The sequence below is a fragment of the Crotalus tigris genome, unplaced genomic scaffold, assembly GCF_016545835.1.
Source record: "Crotalus tigris isolate CLP2741 ecotype Arizona unplaced genomic scaffold, ASM1654583v1 scf7180000017950.1190679, whole genome shotgun sequence".
In the NCBI taxonomy this organism is placed as follows: Eukaryota; Metazoa; Chordata; class Lepidosauria; order Squamata; family Viperidae; genus Crotalus; species Crotalus tigris.
In genome coordinates, this window is record NW_024096740.1 from 1,124,391 (window position 1) to 1,145,822 (window position 21,432).

At 37.8% G+C, this 21,432-nt stretch overlaps 1 protein-coding gene across 1 annotated transcript in view; it reads right to left on the reverse strand.

Moving 5' to 3' along the window:
• LOC120308837 (inactive N-acetylated-alpha-linked acidic dipeptidase-like protein 2) overlaps window positions 1-18,826 on the reverse strand; it is a gene marked incomplete at its 5' end in the record, with an annotated part of 217,147 nt that extends 198,321 nt beyond the window's left edge. Inside the window, 2 exons of the mRNA XM_039345376.1 lie at window positions 5,095-5,214; window positions 18,536-18,826. Coding sequence (XP_039201310.1) covers window positions 5,095-5,214; window positions 18,536-18,826 — 411 coding nt within the window. The remainder of the gene's footprint in view (window positions 1-5,094; window positions 5,215-18,535) is intronic.
• Between the last annotated feature and the right edge of the window lie 2,606 nt (window positions 18,827-21,432).

Below are 21,432 nucleotides of genomic sequence, written 5' to 3' on the forward strand. Positions count from 1 at the left end.
GGGCACAACAGCACACATCAAAAATGAAATTTAGTTGCCCCCTCTCAAAGTGAAACAAATACATGACACACACCTAAACATACTATGAACAACATATGTATAGACCCACATCCCTACGTATACGTAGCAAATAAATATTAAATACTGTCCATCTTGAATATATAACAGAAGGAGGAAGCTTGAGAGTTCCACAAGGTTAATGCTGTATGGAATGAAACTATGGCTGAATCTGGATGCTCTGTTATGGATACCACGAAGCCTCCTCCCAGAAGGTAACAAAGAAAACAGGTCATGAAGAGGATGTGTAGTGTCCCAGATAATCTTACGGACCCTGCTCAAACAACGCTTCTGTGCTATGTCCTGGATGGGAGGGAGGTAATTGCCAATGATCTTTTGGGCCATTCTCACCACTCTCTGCATGCCTTCCTATTTGAAGCAGTGATGCCTCCAAACCAGACTGGGATGCTATATGACAGGATGCTCTCGATTGTCCCCCTGTAGAAAGTGGTTAGGACAGGGGAAGGAAAATGTGCTTTCCTCATGCGACACAGAAAATGCAGGCGCTGCTGTGCCCGCTTCATCAGTTTCTCACTATTGACCGAATAAGTCAGCCTATTTGTTAGCTGCACACCTAAGAATTTGATGCTGGTAACCATCTCCACAGGTGAATCATTTATGCACAGAGAAGTGTGGCTGTGCCTGCCTTTTCTGAAATCAACAATGATCTCTTTGTTTTTTCTGGTATTTAAAACTAGGCTGTTTTCCTTACACCAGTTCACCAACCCCTCAACCTCTTTGCAGTAAACTTCCACCTTGTCATCCTGAATAAGGCCCACTACTGTTGTATCACCTGTGAACTTCACAATATGGTGGGTGGCAAACCTAGCACAACAGTCATGGGTCAACAGGGTGAACAGCAGTGGACTTAAGATGCAGCCCTGAGGAGAATCTATGCTCAAGAAAATGGTATTAGAGGTATTTGTTCCAACTCGCACATATTGGGCCTGTTGGTAAGAAAATCAAGAATCCAGTTGCACAAAGGAATGTTTAAGCCTAAAAGGCCCAGTTTGTCTATTAGATGCTGGGGAATGATTGTGTTAAACACCGAACTGAAGTCGACAAACAGCAAATGCACATGAGTATTTCTTTCCTCCAAGTGCTTCAGGCTCAGATGGAGAATGGAAGAAATAGCATCCCTCCTAGAGCGATTTAGTCAGTAGGCAAACTGAAGCAGGTCAAATGCTGGCGGGAGGCTAGATACAACAGTGTCCTTTATCAGCTTCTCAAAGCATTTCATGATGGTGGATGTCACTGCAACCGGATGGTAATCATTGAGGCCTGTAATTGTGGATTTTTTTGGCACTGGCAAGATGATGACCATCTTAAAACATGATGGGACCACTGCCTGCTGCAATGAGAGATTGAAAATATCTGTGAGAACACAAGCCAGCTCCTCCACGCATTCCCTGGGGACACATCCAGGGATGTTATCTGGGCCTGCTGCTTTCCGAATGTTAACTGTCTGCAGTGTTTTTCGGACAGAGGTGACATCAAAGCTTGGCACTTGCTCAACAGGATGGGGCACAGCTTTCCTAGAAGGAGTGCTATTTGATGCCTCAAATCTACCAAAAAATATAGCAGCATAGTAGCTTAGTGGTCACCTCCCATTCGGAAGGTTGAGAGTTCGATTCAAGGTAAGGACACAAAGAGAAAAATATCTGCTGCAAACTCTACATAGTCAGGAAAGGCATCCAGCTCAGTTCCACTCAGTTGCCCCGACTGTATCCTGAATTAAGGGGTTGCAGGGTATATGTATGTATGTATGTATGTATGTATGTGTATATGTATGTATGTGTATATGTATATGTATATGTATATGTATATGTATACGTATATATGTTTTCTGAGATTTTCGCGGGTGTTTGTATGTAGGTCTTTGGTTGTTCGGGTTTTCTCCTGCGTAAAATCGGAAGTGTCTTGGTGACGTTTCGACTAAGTCCCATTCGTCATCTTCAGGCTGGTGTTTTCAGCTTGCTGCTCGAAGCACGAAGCTGAAAACACCAGCCTGAAGATGACAAATGGGACTTCGTCGAAACGTCGCCAAGACACTTCCATTTTTACGCAGGAGAAAATCCAAACAACCAAAGACCTACATATGTATATATGTATATATGTAGTGTTTGGCAGAGACCTGAAAGCCAAGCAAGTTCCCTTACACCAATGAACGATGATATAGGTTAAAAGGGACAGCAGTGAGTATCTTTAAATGGCTTTAAAAGTACACAATGCATTGTCTATCTATTGCTTTTCTGCTCCACTTTATTCCAATACACTTTTATTATAGCTTTTATTCTCAGTACAGCTGGAAGCGGCGACTTTTGGAGACAATCCAACAAACCTAGTAAGATCTTGAAACTTGAGGAGGTTAGACAGACAACATATTATGTTGAGCTTCTCCTTGGGGCATGTTTAAATCTCCAACAGGATAAGTAATGATGTTGAAGAATCTGATCTCCCATCACATAACAATAGAAAACAGCATGGCTAGCTGTTAAAAAAAAAGATTCTTTGCTATTTTTGTTTTCTACTCCTGTGGACTTTATAAAATGATGCCACTTGAGACCAAGATGTGGGGGAAAATGGATTTGTTTCAATTGTGCAATGTCCTGAAATCATAACTCTGAAAGGCAAGGAATTTTTTAGCGGGGGGGGGGGGAATGCACAGCTACCTGAAATTGCTCTCAAATAGGAACTGAGGATAAATTTATTTGGGTCATCATGTAATACTCATAAAATTACACATTTCCAGACCAATAGGTACCCCAAAATTCAATACTGTCCAAAACTTCTCTGAACTTTGCATGTAACATGTTGTGGTTCTCAAGTATATGAAATTGTTGTTACTAGAGAAAAGTGCATACAATCACATTTGCGTGAAAATAACACAGAATAATATAATGCATTAAGAAAAAAACAATGTATAATTGCAGATATAAAAATGCAAAACAAGATGGTTCCTTAGAAATAGAAGCACCAGGATATGAAGACATTCCTGTTTCACCTTTTTATGATTATTTTTTTTTATTTTCAAATGAATGCAAACTTATGACTGGGAAAATGAAAAGCTGACAAAAATTGAGATTGAGCCCTATCAAAAAATGCTTTGTTCAGTGCTAATATTCCCCAGATCAGTTTCCTCCCTTGCTCCTATTTATGGAGTGCGTTGGATGTTTCAATTCCTAGTGTGATCAATCAAACTACGTTGTGCAGCTCTTCCATTTTTGCTTCCTTAACATTTATTTTATGGAAAGAAAACAGATGGAAGAAGCAGTGGGATGCAAAAAAAATTGAAATGGAAGATAAGCCCTCTATGAGTCCATGTTTGAAGAAAGACAAATGTGCAATAAAAACATCATCTGCTATTGCTGCATCTCTCATTTGTAGCATAGATTTTCTTATCATTTTACCATAGATTTTCTTATTATTCTGCACCATCATGCAGACATGAAGAACTTAGGGTTCAATACCTTTCCTAAAGCTTAATTGGCATTTTAGCGCCTTAAAGCTATTATCCCGCTTTTGATTCCATCCATGGCAGTGGTGCCTGAAATCAGAGGTATCTATGTGGGGAGGACAGTCAGAAAAGTCAAGATAGCTGTTGTGATGTAATGACTAAACTCACAGTTTAGATTTCTTGGTGTATCCTTTAGGAAGTTTAGCCAGGTAGAACACAGACATTTTTGACAAGCAGCAAAGTCATATTGAAATGTTATGGATTTCAACCCCAAATCTAGAAGCGCACTGGAGATGGTCTCTTCTCCAGTGGTTCAAGTCCTAGAACTGTGTGGCGGATGAGCTCCCATCACTCACCTCAACTTCTACTCATCTTGCAGTTCAAAAGCATGTTCTATGCGAGAAGATAAATAGGTACTACTTCGGTAAGGAGGCGAGCCAGCACTTCTTACAATGGTTAAGATATTGCTGGCTGTGAACCTTCCTGGTTGCGGCACCCGTTTGCAAGGCGGCTTCAGTGGAGGGAAAAGGTCCTTGGATGGCACTGCAGGAAAAGCCGCTCATATTTCTTTCTGGTGTGAAGCTAGCTCGCCCTCCTGCAGTGGATCTTGGAAAGCATGCAAGTGTGTATTTAACAGAACTTGTAAACAGGTAGCCAAACTACTACTCTGCATTAGCATTATAGTCTCCTGGCAAATGTAACAATGCCATATTGCTAAATAAAAAAGGCAAATATGGCAATAATAGAACTATAAATAAAGTGACTTATTGTCTAATCTCCAGAAATGGATTTCTAACATTCTTTCTGGGCTATAGAACATATACGAAATAAACATTTGAAGGTTTTAAAACAAAGATTAATTGCACATGTTTGAAGCAAAATTTCACTGGGATAGAAAATGAGATAGTCATAAGTGTTATTCAAAAATCTATGTAAATAATAAATAGTGATTCCTTGCAATTCTGACACAGATTATTGGTTTAGTTCATTCTCTGAGGGCTCCAGAAAGCTTCCAATGTCTAATTCTAAAATCTAATTCTAAAATCTAAAATCTCTTCTATAGGGAGAATATTTACTACAGACAGGAGGCAAATGTTTCATCTTGGTTAATAATATGCCAAAGTACCTTTGCATGGTTAGAATACTGTATTATGATACTCAATGTACTCAATCTACCAAAGATACAATGCTAACAGGTACCATTTGATAACTTTCTGCTATCCACCAAAGTCAGTTGAACTGTTACTGTCTCTTCTTTAAATTCTTGATCAACAGATTAAATATAGTAAAATGATTAAGGTATCAGAGGTATATAAATGAGGTATACATTGAAGCCTCCATTTGATCATAGGAATCATTTGATAAATTAGAGCCAAGCCCTCTTCTATCTTTTTTTTCCTTTTTCAAAAATAAAATCAGTTCATTAGAGAAAAGGTTTATAACATTTATAACTTTGGGGACTAAAGAAACAAGAAACAATTAAATGCAGCTTTACAAGATCACACCATAGATTGCAAGTTATTACTTGCAATTCAAAAACCAGAAAGAAAAAAATGCACTGGGAAAAATCCAGTACTAACCTTATATAGCAAAGGCATGTGTCCAAGTTTCAAAAGAGCAATTTTGCTGGACACATTAGTAAACTGTTTAATCCTGAGCAAATCTTCTGGACTTCCATATTGTACATCAAAGACTTCAGCCTAGAAAAACAAAAAGATGAATAATTGATTAGCATATTCTTTTTTCTATATATTAGGAATGAATAGGCAGATGGTATCCATCGATGTCTGGCTTATTTGCATTACTTGGTGTGAGAATCACCTGTTTGTCTTTACATGTGACTAAACCCATGTCCATGAATATTATTTTGCCATTTATATGTGTTCACAATGTTTTGTTCCCATGGACTCCACTTGCATTCATCAGCTTATGCATATACATGTTAAGTAGTATGCATACAAGCTACAATGATACCACTACATTGTTATGATTGCATTGTTACTGATCTGCAGTTTTATTTCTGTAAATGGAAATGTTCTTCCACTTCAAACAGAAGACAATTCATAGCTCATTGATCAAACCCTAGAAGGGTAATACAGAACAGCATATAGATTTTCCATCTCCTCTCTATAAATTCCTTTGATTCTCACCCATGTAGTGTTAGAGTCTCTCTCCATTCATTAAGCATCTATGTAGTCATAAATACACAGCCCTTATCTACCTGCAAAACACAGTCATATATCATACATAAGAATAGTGCTTAAAGTCCATTACAGATAGGTGATATTTTATTACACTCTATAAGATATTGGGAAAATATGGTAGATGTTTCATTAGTGGATAGAGACAATGTGTTGACTTTTTATAGCAATAGCACTTAAACTTATATACTGCTTCATAATGCTTTACCAGCCTTTCTAAGCAGTTTACAGAGTCTTCCTATTGCCCCCAATAATTTGGTTCCTCATTTTATCAACCTCGGAAGGATGGAAGCTGAATCAACCTGGAGCCGGTGAGAATCGAACTGCTGACAGTCAGCAGAATTAGCCTGCAATACTGCATTCTAACCACGGCATCACCACGGCTCCTTTTATGGCAAGAATACCCACTTGCTATCCCACAGAATTCTTCCGCTTGATATATAACTGTGTTTCAAAGGCTAGATGAGGGTTGTACAAATTATTTTAATGCAATGTTTTTAAAATATTTGCTTAATAGGTTTCCTGTGAATAGGGTTTTATTTCTGTTAATTATGTTTGTATTCACACTATGTTAATACATTTTACATACATACATGCATACCTACTTCCAGATCAAACTATTCATTTTCAGGGTAAAAACCCATGAAAGCAGACAGAAGAAATAGTAAACTAAAGAAATTAACAGTGTGATAAGAAAGGTCAAAGGAAATAGGACTAATTGTAACTATTTAAAAAAATATATATTATTGTGCCTTCGAGTCAGTGTAGTGTAGTGTAGCAAGATTTCAGAAATAGTTTACAATTGCCTGTTTTCTAGGGCTGAGAGAAAGTGACTGGCCCAAGGTCACCTAGCTGATTTGGTGCTTAAAGCAGAGCTAGAATTTGCATTTTCTAGCCTGAAGCCTTCATTACTATACCAATTAGGCTCTCAAAATGTAGTATATTTTAACATTATTCCAATATCAGCCTCATTATATTAAAACCAAGGGTAACATGGTGGCTCAATGTTTAAGATGGGGGGTTTGTTGGCTGGAAAGCTGGCAGCCCAAGTTCAAGACATGAGCATTACCTGACAGAATGAGCTCCCGTCCTTGCCCCAGCTCCTGCCAGCCTAGTAGTTCGAAAGCATGCAAATGTGAGTAGATTGGAAAATAACAGTGCTGGCTACATGACCATGGAAATGTCTTCAGACAGCACTGTCTTGAAATGAAGATGAGCACCATCCCTTTTGGTTGGCAGTAAAATCTTCAGGGACCCCCTTATACTAAAACAGTGTTTCTCAACCTTGACCATTTTAAGGCATGTGGACTTCAACTCCCAGAATTCCACAGTCAGCATTGCTGGCTGTGGAATTCTGGGAGTTGAAGTCCACATGCCTTAAAATGGTCAAGGTTGAGAAACACTGTACTAAAACCTTCTCTATACCTTTCTGTTCTCATGCACCATCTTTGCTTTTTTTTTTTAGTACAATCCAACCATGAATTTCTCAGTCTTTTCTTTTCTCTCCACTGATTTACGTTTCCTTCATATATTTGTTTTGTGATTCGTTCATTCTCTTTAAATAATCAAATTCATTTAATTTACTTTTCCATCCTGAATCATTCATTTTTCTTCACTGCCGCCATTGTCGGCCGTTTCCCCTTCTCCGCTTGACTTGTCAAAGCTTCTCCTGGGTTCGTGGCTCCTGGCTGCCGCCTGAATCCACTCCCCAGGGCGCCTTGTTGTTCCCAGTCCCCCTCCAGGGAACTAGGGATCACAAAGGATCTGTCAAACAGTCGGGAACGGGGTTAGATGCTTCAGAGAATCATCCAACACACCCGTTCTTCCTGGCAGCTGGCCCCGCCCCCTCCCCACATTTATTCTTGATCCAATTGCTTTTTGTTATACATACATGCTCCTTATGTATACCATACCCACTGCCTACATACTACTATATGTCTACCCCATGTCCCATGTACTACTACATTTATACCAGCATTTGCACACACTAAATGCAGTTTTGTTTCTATTCATTTGTAACTTGCACTTTCCCTACTAACGCAACTCTTTCCTCTGTGATACATTAGTTTTCAGATCCATTGTCCTCATTGCCCCATAATATCTGCTTAATATTCTCTGCAAATCATTTGGGTTCTCAACCAACAAGAAAGCATTATCTGCACACAAAAGTACACCTACATTCACATCCCCAAGCATCTTAGTTCTAACATTACCATATGCATTCTGTTCATTATGCCTGAGGGGACAAGGGAAGATTACTTGGGCTTGTGTTATACCTGGAGGAACTTCCTTCTGGCTCAGCTGCTGCTATGTGAAACTGAGAGATATGCTTGTGAAAAATATCCAGGTATTCTCCTGTGAAAATACATGGCAGATTGTCTGGCTCTCCCCATTTCAACCATTTGGAAGAGGAGCAGAGTTAAAAAGATTGTGGTTGTCATTTTGGAGATGGAGTTCTCACAGCCACTGAACACACAAACCCCTGATTAGAACCTTCAGCTGTTCAAGTAACTGAAGCAAACTTATATATTCCCATGTGCTCCCCAAAATAAACAAACAACAATACACAAAGGGAAACGCAGTCAGGGCTTGAAAGAAACATTCCCAAATGCATCTTGAGAAATCATACCAGGATCTGTCAGACTTGCTTGGGAAAATTATTCCATCCCATAAAATATTCTCAGGCACTGTTACTGCCATAGGAACCAAAGGGATGAGATTTTTTTTTTAAAAAAAATGTTTTTCTGCTTTAAGAATTAGTCAAAGAATGTATGATTAAATGGGCACAAAATTTTGGTGAACCAGTTCTACTAGATACCTGGGAAACTATTTGGGTGAGGAATGTCAAATTCACACAAGCCCAAAACTTAAGGGAGAATTTTTACAAAATGTTTTATAGATGGCACCTTGATCCACAAAAAATGTCTCGTATGTATTCTGACTTACAGCCTAAATGTTGGAGATGTGGATGTTTGGACGCTACTTACTATCATATCTGGTGGTCGTGTAAACATATAAAAGCTTTTTGGATTAAGATATGGTGGAATAGTCAAAGAATTTTTAGAAGGAGGGTAAAATTTACCCCACAATTGTTCTTGTTAGGTATTGTTACTGATTGTGATACCAAAGAGACTACATTGATGTTAAATTTAATTACAGCCGCAAGGTTGTTAGTAGGGCAATGTTGGAAGAAGGAATTTTTGCCTACTTTGCAAGAGTGGTTTTTTAAAGTTTCTTATTTGGCGGAAATGGGAAAGATTTCGGCTTTCTTGAAGGATCAATCGCAAGAGAAGTATTTTGCGGTATGGAAAAAATGGATAGATTTTATACAATATAAGTTGGATATAAAAATATTATTTAGTTTTTCAATAACTTATATTTAAAATTTAATATTTTATAGATTTTATTTTTTTTATTTTTATTTTATTTTCTTATATCTTTTTTCTTTTTTCCTTTTTTTATTCTTTTTCTTTTTAAGCATTTTTTTCTAATATTTATCTTTTTTATACATACATTATTGTTAATTATCTTATAATTTGTTTAAGTAATGTATTTAGATTTATTTATGGTTTATATCTTTTTAAAGATTTTTTGAAGAAATTTCAATTAAGCCTATATTCAGCTCTGGGAAGGTCGGGGGAGGGAATGGGAGGGTCGGGGAGGTTTGGGCAAGGGTTGTTTTGTTTTTGTAAAATTTTAAAAAATTTCAATAAAAAAAAATGATTTTCTGCTTTAAGAAATCACGACACATTTTGCAACTGTTTAGATTCACAATGCCTAGTGCCATATGGAGACTTAGTATGCAACTTCACATGACTGTTAATGTAATTTGTCCAAGAACTCTTTTTTGAAAGCGAGAGCATTCTGATATGCACATGTTCCTTAGTAGACTTTTACAGTGCAAATTCTTGTGTGTTAATCTCTTTTAAGGAATAGTGGACCTTTGATATAATGGAATTTAATTTAGCAGACTTCAATGCAATGGACAAAGTCTGTCTGTGTATATTTTATGTGTCTATACATTGGTAAAATACCATTTGTCATTTCTCATTAAGATATGTAAAAGACTCATGAATATGCTCAAATATTTAACATACACCTTCATGAAAGTTTATGAAATGGATACCTGTCCATCCATAACATATCTGCCCTATTAGAGTTAATTCTGCTAGTTTTTAATTACATTGCAGAAAGAGCCAGTTTCTAAACCAGAGCCCAAGTAGCATACTGATTAGAATGCGTTATTGCAGACAAACTCTGCCCACAGCCTGGAGTTCGATCCTGATGGGGGCTCAAGGTTGACTCAGACTTCCCTCCTTCCGCGATCGGTAAAATGAAGACATAGATCATTGGGGCCATATGCAAGTACAGATAGTTTTCAATCACAACTGAGCCTCACATTTCAGTTATTAAGTGAGAATTTGTTAAGTGTGTTTTGCTCCATTTTACGACCTTTCTTGCCACAGTTGTTAAGTGAATCACTGCAGTTGTTAAGTTAGCAACATGGTTATTAAGTGAATCTGGCTTCCCCATTCACTTTGCTTGACCCTGGGTGACCCTAGGACACCGCAACCATCATAAATCCATGCCATTTGCCAAGCATCTGAATTTTGATCACATGTCTATGGAGATGCCACAATGGTCATAAGTGTAAAAAATAGTCATAAGTCACTTTTTCCAGTGCTGTTGTAACTTTGAACAGTCACTAAATGAACTATTGTAAGTCGAGGACTACCTGTAATGCTTTTACACAGTAAACCACTCAGAGAGTCATGTAAAATTAGAACAATTAGCTAGTGGAACAACTTGCCACCAGAAGTTATGATTAATCCAACACTGGAAGTTTTTGCGAAGAAACTGGACAGCTATTTGTCTGGAATGGTATAGGGTTTCCTGCCTGAGCAGGGGGTTAGACTAGAAGACCTCCAAGGACCTATTCTATTCTATTCTATTCTATTCTATTCTATTGCTATGGGTTGGTATTTAAGCCTAAATGTTACTGCTATTGCTATTGGATGTGACTTTTTAATGTCTTCATAAAAGCAAGGCAGAACTAATTAAAGGCTTGGGGGAAAGGCAAAGGCTATTGAAACAAAAGAAGACCCTATTCCCATCTCTAGATGTTATTCAGGGTTATGGAAGTTCAAGGAAAGGAAAAAGTCCCTTTGGGAGTTAAATTGAGTCATATATTTATATATTGCTAGAGAAAAAAGATAAACACCTTCAATATTGAAAGGCATGGCTAAAACCATATGGATTCTGGGCATTTTAGGCTCATTCTCATTTAATCAGCAAGGAAAATCTGCATTATTTCAGAGCCTAGATATCATCTGTCTGGCAAAGCGTATGAAGATGTGGTCCTTATTAATCATGGATCTCACTTCATTATGTCCAACTGAGTTTACAGGTTTGGAATTCAAATCTGTTGTCATCCATTTCAATCAATTTCAGATCTCTGTTTTAAAAATTGTTTGAGATTTCAAATATCAATGAGGTATTATCAATTAATTATCAATGAAACAATGGATGGAAATTAATCAAAGAGAAAAGCAACCTAGAACTAAGGAGAAATTTCCTAACAGTGAGAACAATAAACTGGTGAAATGCTTGCTTTCAGAAGTTGTGGGTGCTCTATCTAGAGGCTTTTAAGAAGATACTGGACAGCCACTTGTCTGGAATGGTATAGGGTCTCCTGCTTGAGCAGGGGGCTAGACTAGAAGAACCCTGAGGTCCCTTCCAACTTTGTAATTCTGTTATCAGGTGTAAAATAATCAAAATACTAAATTTTGTTCTTTGACATTTTGGGAAACCTTATGAGGTGGCAGCATCTATCCATTCTTGCATGAACTTGAAAAACTACGCAAAGTTTAGGCATCAGGAATGCCCAGATGATTTAGGAAAAAGTCCTAGGAGGAGGCAATGCACATCTGTTATCTATAGCTGCCAAGAAATACAACATGGATGTTCATGAAGTCACCAGGAAGTAGAGTCAGTTCAAAAAAGCATTGACTTTACTTTAAACTTTGAAAAAGATATGTAGAAAAATCTATTCCATTCATCATGTTTTAAGTATCCCTCTGGTTGTTTCAAGAAATAGAGCTAACCATGTTCTACTTAGTGTTTAGATCATTAACTTTTCCCTCAATAATCTGTTCTATAGGATATGGCTGTCTGAGCTCAATATGATGATCAAGGTGATAGATTAGGATGGGAGACATCCACATTCAAGGCTACCTTCAGCCATGAAACTTATTCAGATGACTTTGGGACAGTCACTATCTCTCAGACCAACCAATCTCCCAGGTTAATTGTAGGTGTGAAAGGAAAGCACGGTGCTCTAGAAACTTGAGAAGGAAAGGTAGACTATGAATCTAATAAGTAACATTTGTACGCAGATTTCAATCTTGATTTGTTTCATGCTGGACAAATTAAATTCCTAATAAATGAAAATAGGAGGTAGTGATTAAAATTCAAATCAACATCACAGTCTGGGATATTGTGCTAGACTATTAAGAATGTTGCATATTCCCCCTATTAAAGGCTGCTACCCTCATTTAGAAACAGCATATGTAGGCATCTGGAAGATAACATTCTGATTATGGCATCAGTTTCCATTAGTCGAGTCATAATGTTAATAAATAAATTATGTACACAAAGTACTTTGCATAATCATGATGCAGATGAAGTCATCTAGACCAGGGGTGTCAAACTGCCAGGCCACGGGCCGAATGCGTCATGCCGAAACCGCGCCCACCCCATTGCCAGCAATGGAAAAAAGTCATGATATATGGCGACACATCACGTGACGTTGTGAGTTTGACACCCCTGACCTAGATCCTTTGTCTCCTCTTTGTAGACATTTATGCAAATAGAGATATAGGGTTTATAATATCCAATAGCTGCATTCCTAGTCTCTATTTCAGAAGCACACAGTTTATATTCTTATAGAGATGTTCTTCCTCATGCCTGTACAGACTGTGTTAAAAATGCTACATTATTTCATTCTATATGTGGAATATACAAACCTATGCTATATAAATATATTTAGTAAGTGTATATTGGTCTGTTATCTTTGATGTATAGAGAAGAGAGTCAGATTAGCACTTTCATTTACAAAATGGTTCATTTTCAATTTCCCATTAGAACAGTAAGATAAAAGAAGAGAAGAAGCAGACCTATATTTTCCATAGGTCTCTCTGGAACTGAAAACAGCAGCTATGTTTTTTGCCTATTACCTTTAGTCATCTTTGTATCCTGCTAATCAAAGCACCTGAAGGCAGGACAAGATGCAACTGATGGAAACTAATCAAGAAGAGAACCAACCTAGAACTAAGAAGAAATTTCCTGACAGTTAGAACAATTAATCAGTGGAACAACTTTCCTCCAGAAGTTGTGAGTGCTCCAATACTGGAGGTTTTTAAGAAGAGATCGGACAACCATTTGTCTGAAATGGTATAGGGTTTCCTGCTTGAGCAGGGGGTTGAACTAGAAGACCTCCAAAGTCCCTTGCAACTCTATTCTGTTATTATTGTATACAGACACCACTGATGGTTGGAAGCATAGGACTAGGATATCATGAATATAACAAAATGTTGATAACATGATCCTGAGGCAAACTTGTCCTTCCAAACATGTAAGCCGTGTGCTTTGTGTTTTTGCTTTACAATAAACATTTTTTTCATTTGTCTCTCTTTCCCCATAGTATACTTATGATACGAGATTAATTTCTCCTCACACATATACCTATGATTCAACATGAAACTAGGGACAATGGAACCACAGATGCTAACATCATCAATGTGATATATAAGGATTGCAAATTATATGTAATCAGGCCATGGTTTTCAAAAGGAAATCTTACTATTGGAATTAGCCTCTTTATCTTAAAGATATAAGTAGTTGTGGCATCTTGTAGAAAATTTGCACCATCACAGCACTGATTACATTAACTCAGATGGTGGAGATGCATAATTAGGTAAACTTAATAGGCCTTTGTGTCTAGCAAAAGCCTTAATTCTTTTTACATTTGCAGGTGGCTAAGTTTAATTATACAGTATGAACACCAGATGGATCTTCAGTTTTTGAGGCCTACATATATCCAGATCAGGCATTGCTCAAAAGCAGGTGGGGATGTTTGTAAATTTATCTCCCCATATGCTCCTGTTCTATGCACAAATATAGATCACAAATTCCTTTGGGCTTAGATTATTCACACCGATGCTCGGTTCTCACCTAAGACAAAATAAACGTTAAATACAAGTAGCAGGAAAGGTTCGGTATGTATAATCATGCAGCAGTTTCAGATGAAACATTGTTCTGTGTGTTCTACTCTGTACAGTTTGAGAACAAATAATCTCATATAAATAAGGATATCTTAAATATGTGCTCTATCTAGTCAATACTGATGATGAAACTAGATATATTAATGAAACATTAATAAATATATGTGGATTTCTTCCTTTTTATTAAAAAGGTTACTTCATAAATGAATTTACTTCATAAATTACTTCATAAATGAATTGTCTTACAGTTTAAGACTCCAGAAAATGACAATGATAATTGATCTATCCAAGCAATAAAATTAAGTATATAAAATTTTTATGTTTTAATCCTCTCATGTTGTATTCAGCCATGTTGGCCTAAGAGGAGTTTTTTGGGGTTTTTTTGGAGGGGGAGGGGGAAATTAGACTGCTTCTAATTAATAACCCCATTAGTAGATGTCTCCTTATTAAGAGTGCATTATGCTCTTTGTCAGGAAAAGCCATGCATTGATTCTGGCTGAAACCTAAATGAGATTTTTTTTTTAATTCAATGATACATAGATATCTTTTCTTTGATGGACAATTTCCAATTTTAAACAAGCAAAATAGTCATTATTATGTATAACTGATCCATAAACTACAAAGTGGTTGAGAACACTTAAAATGATAAGATAAGGTAAGGTAAGGTAAGGTAAGGTAAGATAAGATAAGATGGCAAGGCAAGGCAAGGCAGGATAGGATAGGATAGGATAGGATAGGAAAAGAAACTTTCTTGTCATTTTTTACTGTGGGCACACTGGAATATCTTAAAAATGAAATTCTGTTGCCTGGTCTCAAAAGAAAGTATATATATATATATATATATATATATATATATATATAGGTCTTTGGTTGTTCGGGTTTTCTCCCGCGTAAAATTGGAAGTGTCTTGGCAACGTTTCGACGAAGTCCCATTCGTCATCTTCAGGCTGGTGTTTTCAGCTTCGTGCTTTGAGCAGCAATGTGTGGTCTTAGCTGTTTCTTCCTTTTAACTGCCAGTGGGGGTATGAACTGATTGGGTGGGAGCTTGGCTGTGTTCTGATTGGGTGGAGGTGTGTTCTGATTGGTTAGGGGTGGCTGTGCTCTGATTGGCTGTGCTGTGCTGATTGGCTGGGGGGTTGGCTGTGCTCTGATTGGCTGGGGGAGTGTTCTGTTTGGTTGTGCTCAGGTTAGTCTGAGTTGCAGAGGGGTTTAAGATTTTGGGCTGCCTTGCTATTTTTTGGCTTCGCGTTTGTGGTCGTGCCTCATTTTCATGGAGGGTGTCAGTTTGCTTCATGTATGGATTGGAGGGCTTTAAAGTGGCTAATGATGCAGCTCTGGTCTGGCTTCTGGTTTGTGGTCGTGCCTCATCATCGGTGTGGCTTTGGGTTTGCTTTTTGCGTGGATGTGTGGTGGTGACATCCTGTGTGGTTTTTGTGAGTGTGGGTCTGGTATCATTTTTTGTGTTAGGGAGTCGTTTGTCAATAAGGGCGGGTTTCCAAATGGCTGGTAGGCGGGAGGTATCATCTCGCTTGTTCATGCTGTGTGGGCGTTTTTCTATCTCGATGGCTTCTCTGATTATTCTGTTATTAAAATGTTCACTTTTGGCAATGGTTCTGGTATTTTTAAAGTCAATTTCATGTCCTGTGGCTTTAAGGTGTTGGACCAGGGAAGATGTTGGTTCCTCTTTTTTGACTGAGTTCTTATGTTCTTCAATGCGTGCACTTATTCTTCTGTTGGTTTGTCCGATGTATGTGGTGGGACAAGTGGTGCATGGGATTTCGTATACTCCTTGATTTTCTAATTCAATTTTATCTTTGGGGTTTCTAAGGATGGTGGATATTTTTCTGTTTGTGCAGAATGCTGTTTTGATGTTGTGTTTATGGAGGATCTTACTGATTCTGTCTGTGGTGCCTTTTATGTATGGGAGGAGGGCTTTGCCGTTTTCTTGTTCTTCGTCTTGGATTTTAGTGGGGGTTTCTTTTTGGATTAGGTTTGTAATCTTATTTCTTTGGAATCCATTGGATGTTAGTACATTGGTGAGAGTGTGTAGTTCGGTTTTTAGGTGTTGTTCGTCAGCTAAGCGTTTTGTTCTGGAGATGAGTGTCTTGGCTACAGAGTTGATCTGTGCTGGGTGGTGGTGTGAGAGAGCGTGCAGATAGCGGTTTGTGTGTGTTTTCTTCTGGTAGATGGTGTGTCCTAGGGAGCCATTGGATTTCTTGTAGACTAAGACATCCAGGAAGGGAAGTTGGTTGTTAGCTTCTGTTTCCATGGTGAACTGTATTTTGGGGTGTAGGCTGTTGAGGTGTGTGAGGAAGTTGTCCAGTTTTTCTTTCCCATGTGGCCAGATTATGAAGGTGTCGTCTACGTATCTGAGCCAGAGTTTGGGTTTGTGATCCGATTTTTCTAGAGCTTGGGTTTCAAAGTGTTCCATGTAGAGGTTGGCAATGACAGGTGAGAGGGGTGATCCCATGGGTGCTCCTTCTGTTTGTTTGTATTTTTGTCCATTATAGATGAAGTATGTGTTGGATAGGCAGTGGTTGGTCAGATCTAAGATGTGTTTGGGGGGGTTATATTTGTTTTGGATAGCTGTCAAGGCTTCTTTGATAGGCACTTGGGTGAAGAGGGATATGACATCGAAGCTCACTAGTAGGTCGCTGGGCTGTAAGTTTTGTTTCTTTATGATCTCTATAAACTGGAATGAGTTTTTTACGTGTGAGGTGATGGATTCTGCATAGGGCTGTAGTTGTTTGGCGAGAAATTTGGCTAGGTTTTGTAGAGGTGAGCCTATGGAGCTGACTATAGGTCTGAGTGGGGTTCCTTCCTTGTGTATCTTGGGGAGACCATAGAGTTTGGGGCATCTGGATGATTTCTCTCTGGGAATGATTCTTTGCTGGATCTCTTCGCTAATGGGGGAGGCTTTTATTTTGGATCTGGTGGTTTTTTCCAGGTAGGTGGTGGGATCTGTATTTAGGGGTTTGTATGTGGAGTCTTGGAGTAGGTTGGTTAATTTGGTTTGGTAGTCAGATGTGTTCATAACCACCGTGGCGTTGCCCTTGTCTGCTGGTAGGATTATTATGCTGGTGTCTTCTTTCAGGTTACGTAGTGCTGTCTGTTCCTCTTTGGGTAAGTTGCTTTTGGGTGGCTTGCTGGTACAGAGGATGTTGGTGATTTCGAGTCTGATTCTGTTAGCGTCGTCGGGGTTGATTTTGGTCAGGCTTGTTTCAACTCCACATATAATGGTTTCAGTGGGGATGTGTCACTCCCAAACACAAGGGCAACGCCACGGTGGTTATGAACACATCTGACTACCAAACCAAATTAACCAAATTCAAAGTAATTCCCAAACTGAACAGCCTTATATGTGTGTGTGTGTGTGTGTGTGTTTATGATGCACCTGAATCTCAGAAGGGTGTAGCTGGCTGTGTGTGTGTGTGTGTGTGTGTGTGTAAAAAAGAAGACATATTGATGTATGTATGTGTATATGTATATAAACACACACACAGAGAGAGAGAAAAAACTTGAGAGTTCAGAGGGATTGATGCTATTTGGAACAAAACTGAATCTAGAAGTTCTGCTTTGGATACCACAAAGCCTCCTCCCAGAAGGTAACAAGGAAAACAGATTGTGGAGAGGATGTGTAGCATCCCAGACAATCCTGTGGACCTTGCTCAAGCATCGCTCATATGCAATGTCCTGGATAGAAGAAGTGAACTATCAATAATCTTTTCTACCATCCTCACCACTCTCTGTACCGCCTTCCTGTCTGAAGCTGCACTTTTTTAGAAAGTCCTGATTGGTGTTCAGGTAGTCCTCATTTAACAAGGGTAATTGGGACAAGTAACTCCATCATTACGTGATGGTGTTGTAAAGCATGATGTCATGTAACCATTTGTGACAGCAGTTGCAATAGCAACTAGCAGCAATTGGTTTAGTCCATCTGCATCTGAAAGACAAAGGTCACTCTTCTGAAGACAGCAAAGTTCACATTTTTGGACAGAGAGGACCACTGATTTAAGGGGTTAAAAAAAGCCATTTTGTCAAAACTTAACAAAGAGACAGGGATACAATACTACTTATCTCCTGTTTACAATACAGTCCTTTCAGCAATTCCAAGAAGGTTCCACACACATTTGCATTCTGATTCTGAGGATACAGATAATCCCCCCCAAGTGGTCTGAACGACCCTCAGAGAGCTAATAATCAGATGACTGCAAAGAATATAAATCCTTTCCCACCAGTCAGTTAGAACTGAAAAAGCTTCTTGGATGAGAAGCAAAACTTTTTCAAAGAAAAAAACCCAAGAAAGTCCAGTTACCTTTGGAAAAGCACCTTTGGGACAACCATGACATGGATCATTGAGAATATCCATAGACATGGTCACAGTGTTCCATGATTGCTATTTGTAACCTCCATAAGTTATCTGGCTATTGTAACAGAATACAGTATATCATTCAACAGGCTTACATCTACATGAATTTTTTCCCCCCTTTCTGCTTGATTTTTACACCAATATAACATATACAAATGGGTCATATTACCGTGAGAGTTCCTTTGGCAGAGTAAGCAGCATAGGAGTACAGAAGGTCTTGACTGTGGTGAGGTTGGGTCTCTTTGTTACATGGCTGTCCATTAGGATAATAGCATTCCCCAGTGTTATTCAGAGTCACTGTATTTGGAGAAGAGTCTGGCAAGTCAAGCAAGACAGTGTAGTTGATAAGCTGGACATCTTCAAGACCTAAGGATGTCCACTGACCCAGAAGTTTTGTTGCAACATCTCTATCTTCTTTTCCATTCTGCTGTATCAAAGCTCTACAAGAAACAATATCAAATACAAATTATGTGTACAGATTGGCTTTTCCAATAAAAATTAAACTTTTGATTATGTACATAGGTAACTTGGGATCTATTTTTTTATAAAACAAGGAAACAAAGGAAATGTTGCTCTATGAATATCTACTAGATGAGTTTACTTATTGCATTAAGTCATTGTTTACCTAAGCATAATTGGGTAATAAATCACAATTATCTGAGTTTGCACAATAGCATGTTAAAGCCATAGCTTAAAAACCACATTAGGTAGTTTCAACCAGCATATTAACCAAGACCTGAGCCAAAAAGTGACGACACTTTGAGTTTTATATATATACCTGGCTTTTTTAAAAAAAATTGTCTATATACACACACATACAAAGTAATAAAGGCAGGATAAAAATAGAAAAAAAATAGAATTGAGCGCCATAAAACTATTGTGAAGGAAGACATTTGTTCATGGTTTTCCCAAGGATTTTAATTTAGGAACCATGGTGGTGCAGTGGTTAGAATGCAGTATTGCAGGCTAGCTCTGTCCACTGCCAGGAGTTCAGTCTTGATTGGCTTGAGGTTGACTTAGCCTTCCATCCTTCCGAGATGGATGAAATGAGGATTCAGATTCTTGGAGGGGGGGCAATATGCTGACTCTTAGAGAGGGCTGTAAAGCACTGTGAAGTGATATGTAAGTCCAGGGCTTTTTTTCTCATAGAATGCCCAGAACGGAGTTCCAGCACCTTTTTGGGATGGAACCTTGTAGGGGAGGCAAGGTGGGTTGTATGATGTGTGAGTTTCGGCACCTTTTTTTTTTAAAGAAAAAAAGCACTGTATAAGTCTAAGTGCTATTGCTATTTCTATTTGTGTGAATTTACTCAATGGAAAATAACAATTATGTCAAACCATATCATTAATTGCCTAAGCTTGATTTCTCCATCAAAGTTACTATAAAGTTTACTATAAAGTTTATAATCCTTTTTTATTTCTATATCACATTTACCGTGTTGTTAAGAAATATGCAAAGCTATAGTAGAAACTATATCTCACATTGTCACAATCTGAGGAGGATTTGTTTTCCCATATGTCTCTATTGTCAATTGTCATTTATATGTTGATCCAGGAAAGGCATAATAAGCATCTGTTCTCATTGGAGGTCATCTGTCTCCCATTTCAATTCCTACTTTCTCTTTCTTAGAAGGTTACTTTTTCTTTTTTTCTTTTTGTATACAATTAATTAAAAGTTTTAAAAAGAAGATAAAAACTAACAAAAACTAATACAAAGTAAAAAAAAGGGAAAGAAGGGAAAAAGAAAAACAAAGATGCAAAAGGAAAAGTTAAAATAGAAAAAAGAAGCTTCCAATTTCCTTTGCAAGCAAATATAAGTATGATTTCATGGTAATCTTTTACTCTATGCTTACAAAAAAATACTCTCTTTTTCAATTATTGAATATTTTTGAATCATCAAAACCCAAAATTAAAAATTTAATTTTTCTGTTTCGTGAAAAAAGTTTATAAGGGTTTTTCAGTCAGCAGTAAACATAGATGTCTGTTCTGTAAGCAAGGAAGTCAATTTAGCCATCTCTGTAAATTCCATCATCTTCACCAACCATTCTCCCATTATGGGTAGGGCTGAACCTTTCCACTTTAGAGCAAATAATAATCTTGCTGCAATTATCATACAGTATACAAGAATTCAATGTTCCATATTTTTTTTTCCTAATTGTCTCTCCTTTAATCCCAAAAGAAAAGTCTCTGTTGATTACTTTACCAAAGTGCTATGATTCTTCAAATAACACAATGTTATTTGGGCAGTACAGAATGATGAAGTAAAGGTTAGAGGTCAAGCTTAGAGGAATCACAAATTTGGTCATGTTGGACTTTGCATCTGTCTTGTGGTGCCCATTTAATTGGAAAAAAAAGGCAAACAGAGATTAATTTTAAACAAATTAGCAAGACATTTATCACCTCTGATATATTCTAACACCACACAGTTTTCAAGAGTAGTAGGCTTGCTAAGGGCTTGTGAGCTCTTTTCAAGAGGAATAATAGCCAAAGGTCAGCTCTTTGGACATAATCTTTTCACTTTATCTCCAATAAGTCTTCAAATAGTCTGCACAAAATAGACAAGTTAATCCAATCACTAGTACATTACAAGCCAGTGATTTCATCGGCTGTGCCCTTTAATGCAATGACATGAACTTGGACAGTCCCAATACGTGCCAAGTCATTTGATTAACACAAAAGCTCCAGGAGTATCCACATAGCCCATCAGAATTGGAAGCATTAATAGATTAAATAATGAAAGAAAAACCATCTCTTTACAAACAAAATCGAGGTACTTCCCCATCATAAGCACATTCTTCATTGCAGGGGGTAATTTTAAATGAAGATTACAATTACAGAATCATTCTTTTCATTGCAAAATGAAAGATGCTCTCTTACTCCATAATTAAATGAAAATGGTTTTAAAACTTTAGGGACAATATACTTGATTGAATTTTAAAAAGCATTGCATTACTTATTTGCTTCATAATTTATTTTCGGAATATTAAAATGCAGGTGCAAATCATGCCTTAAGCTTTATTAGAGCCCATCAGCAGATATGACGTGTTTTTAATTAGTCTTGTGAATA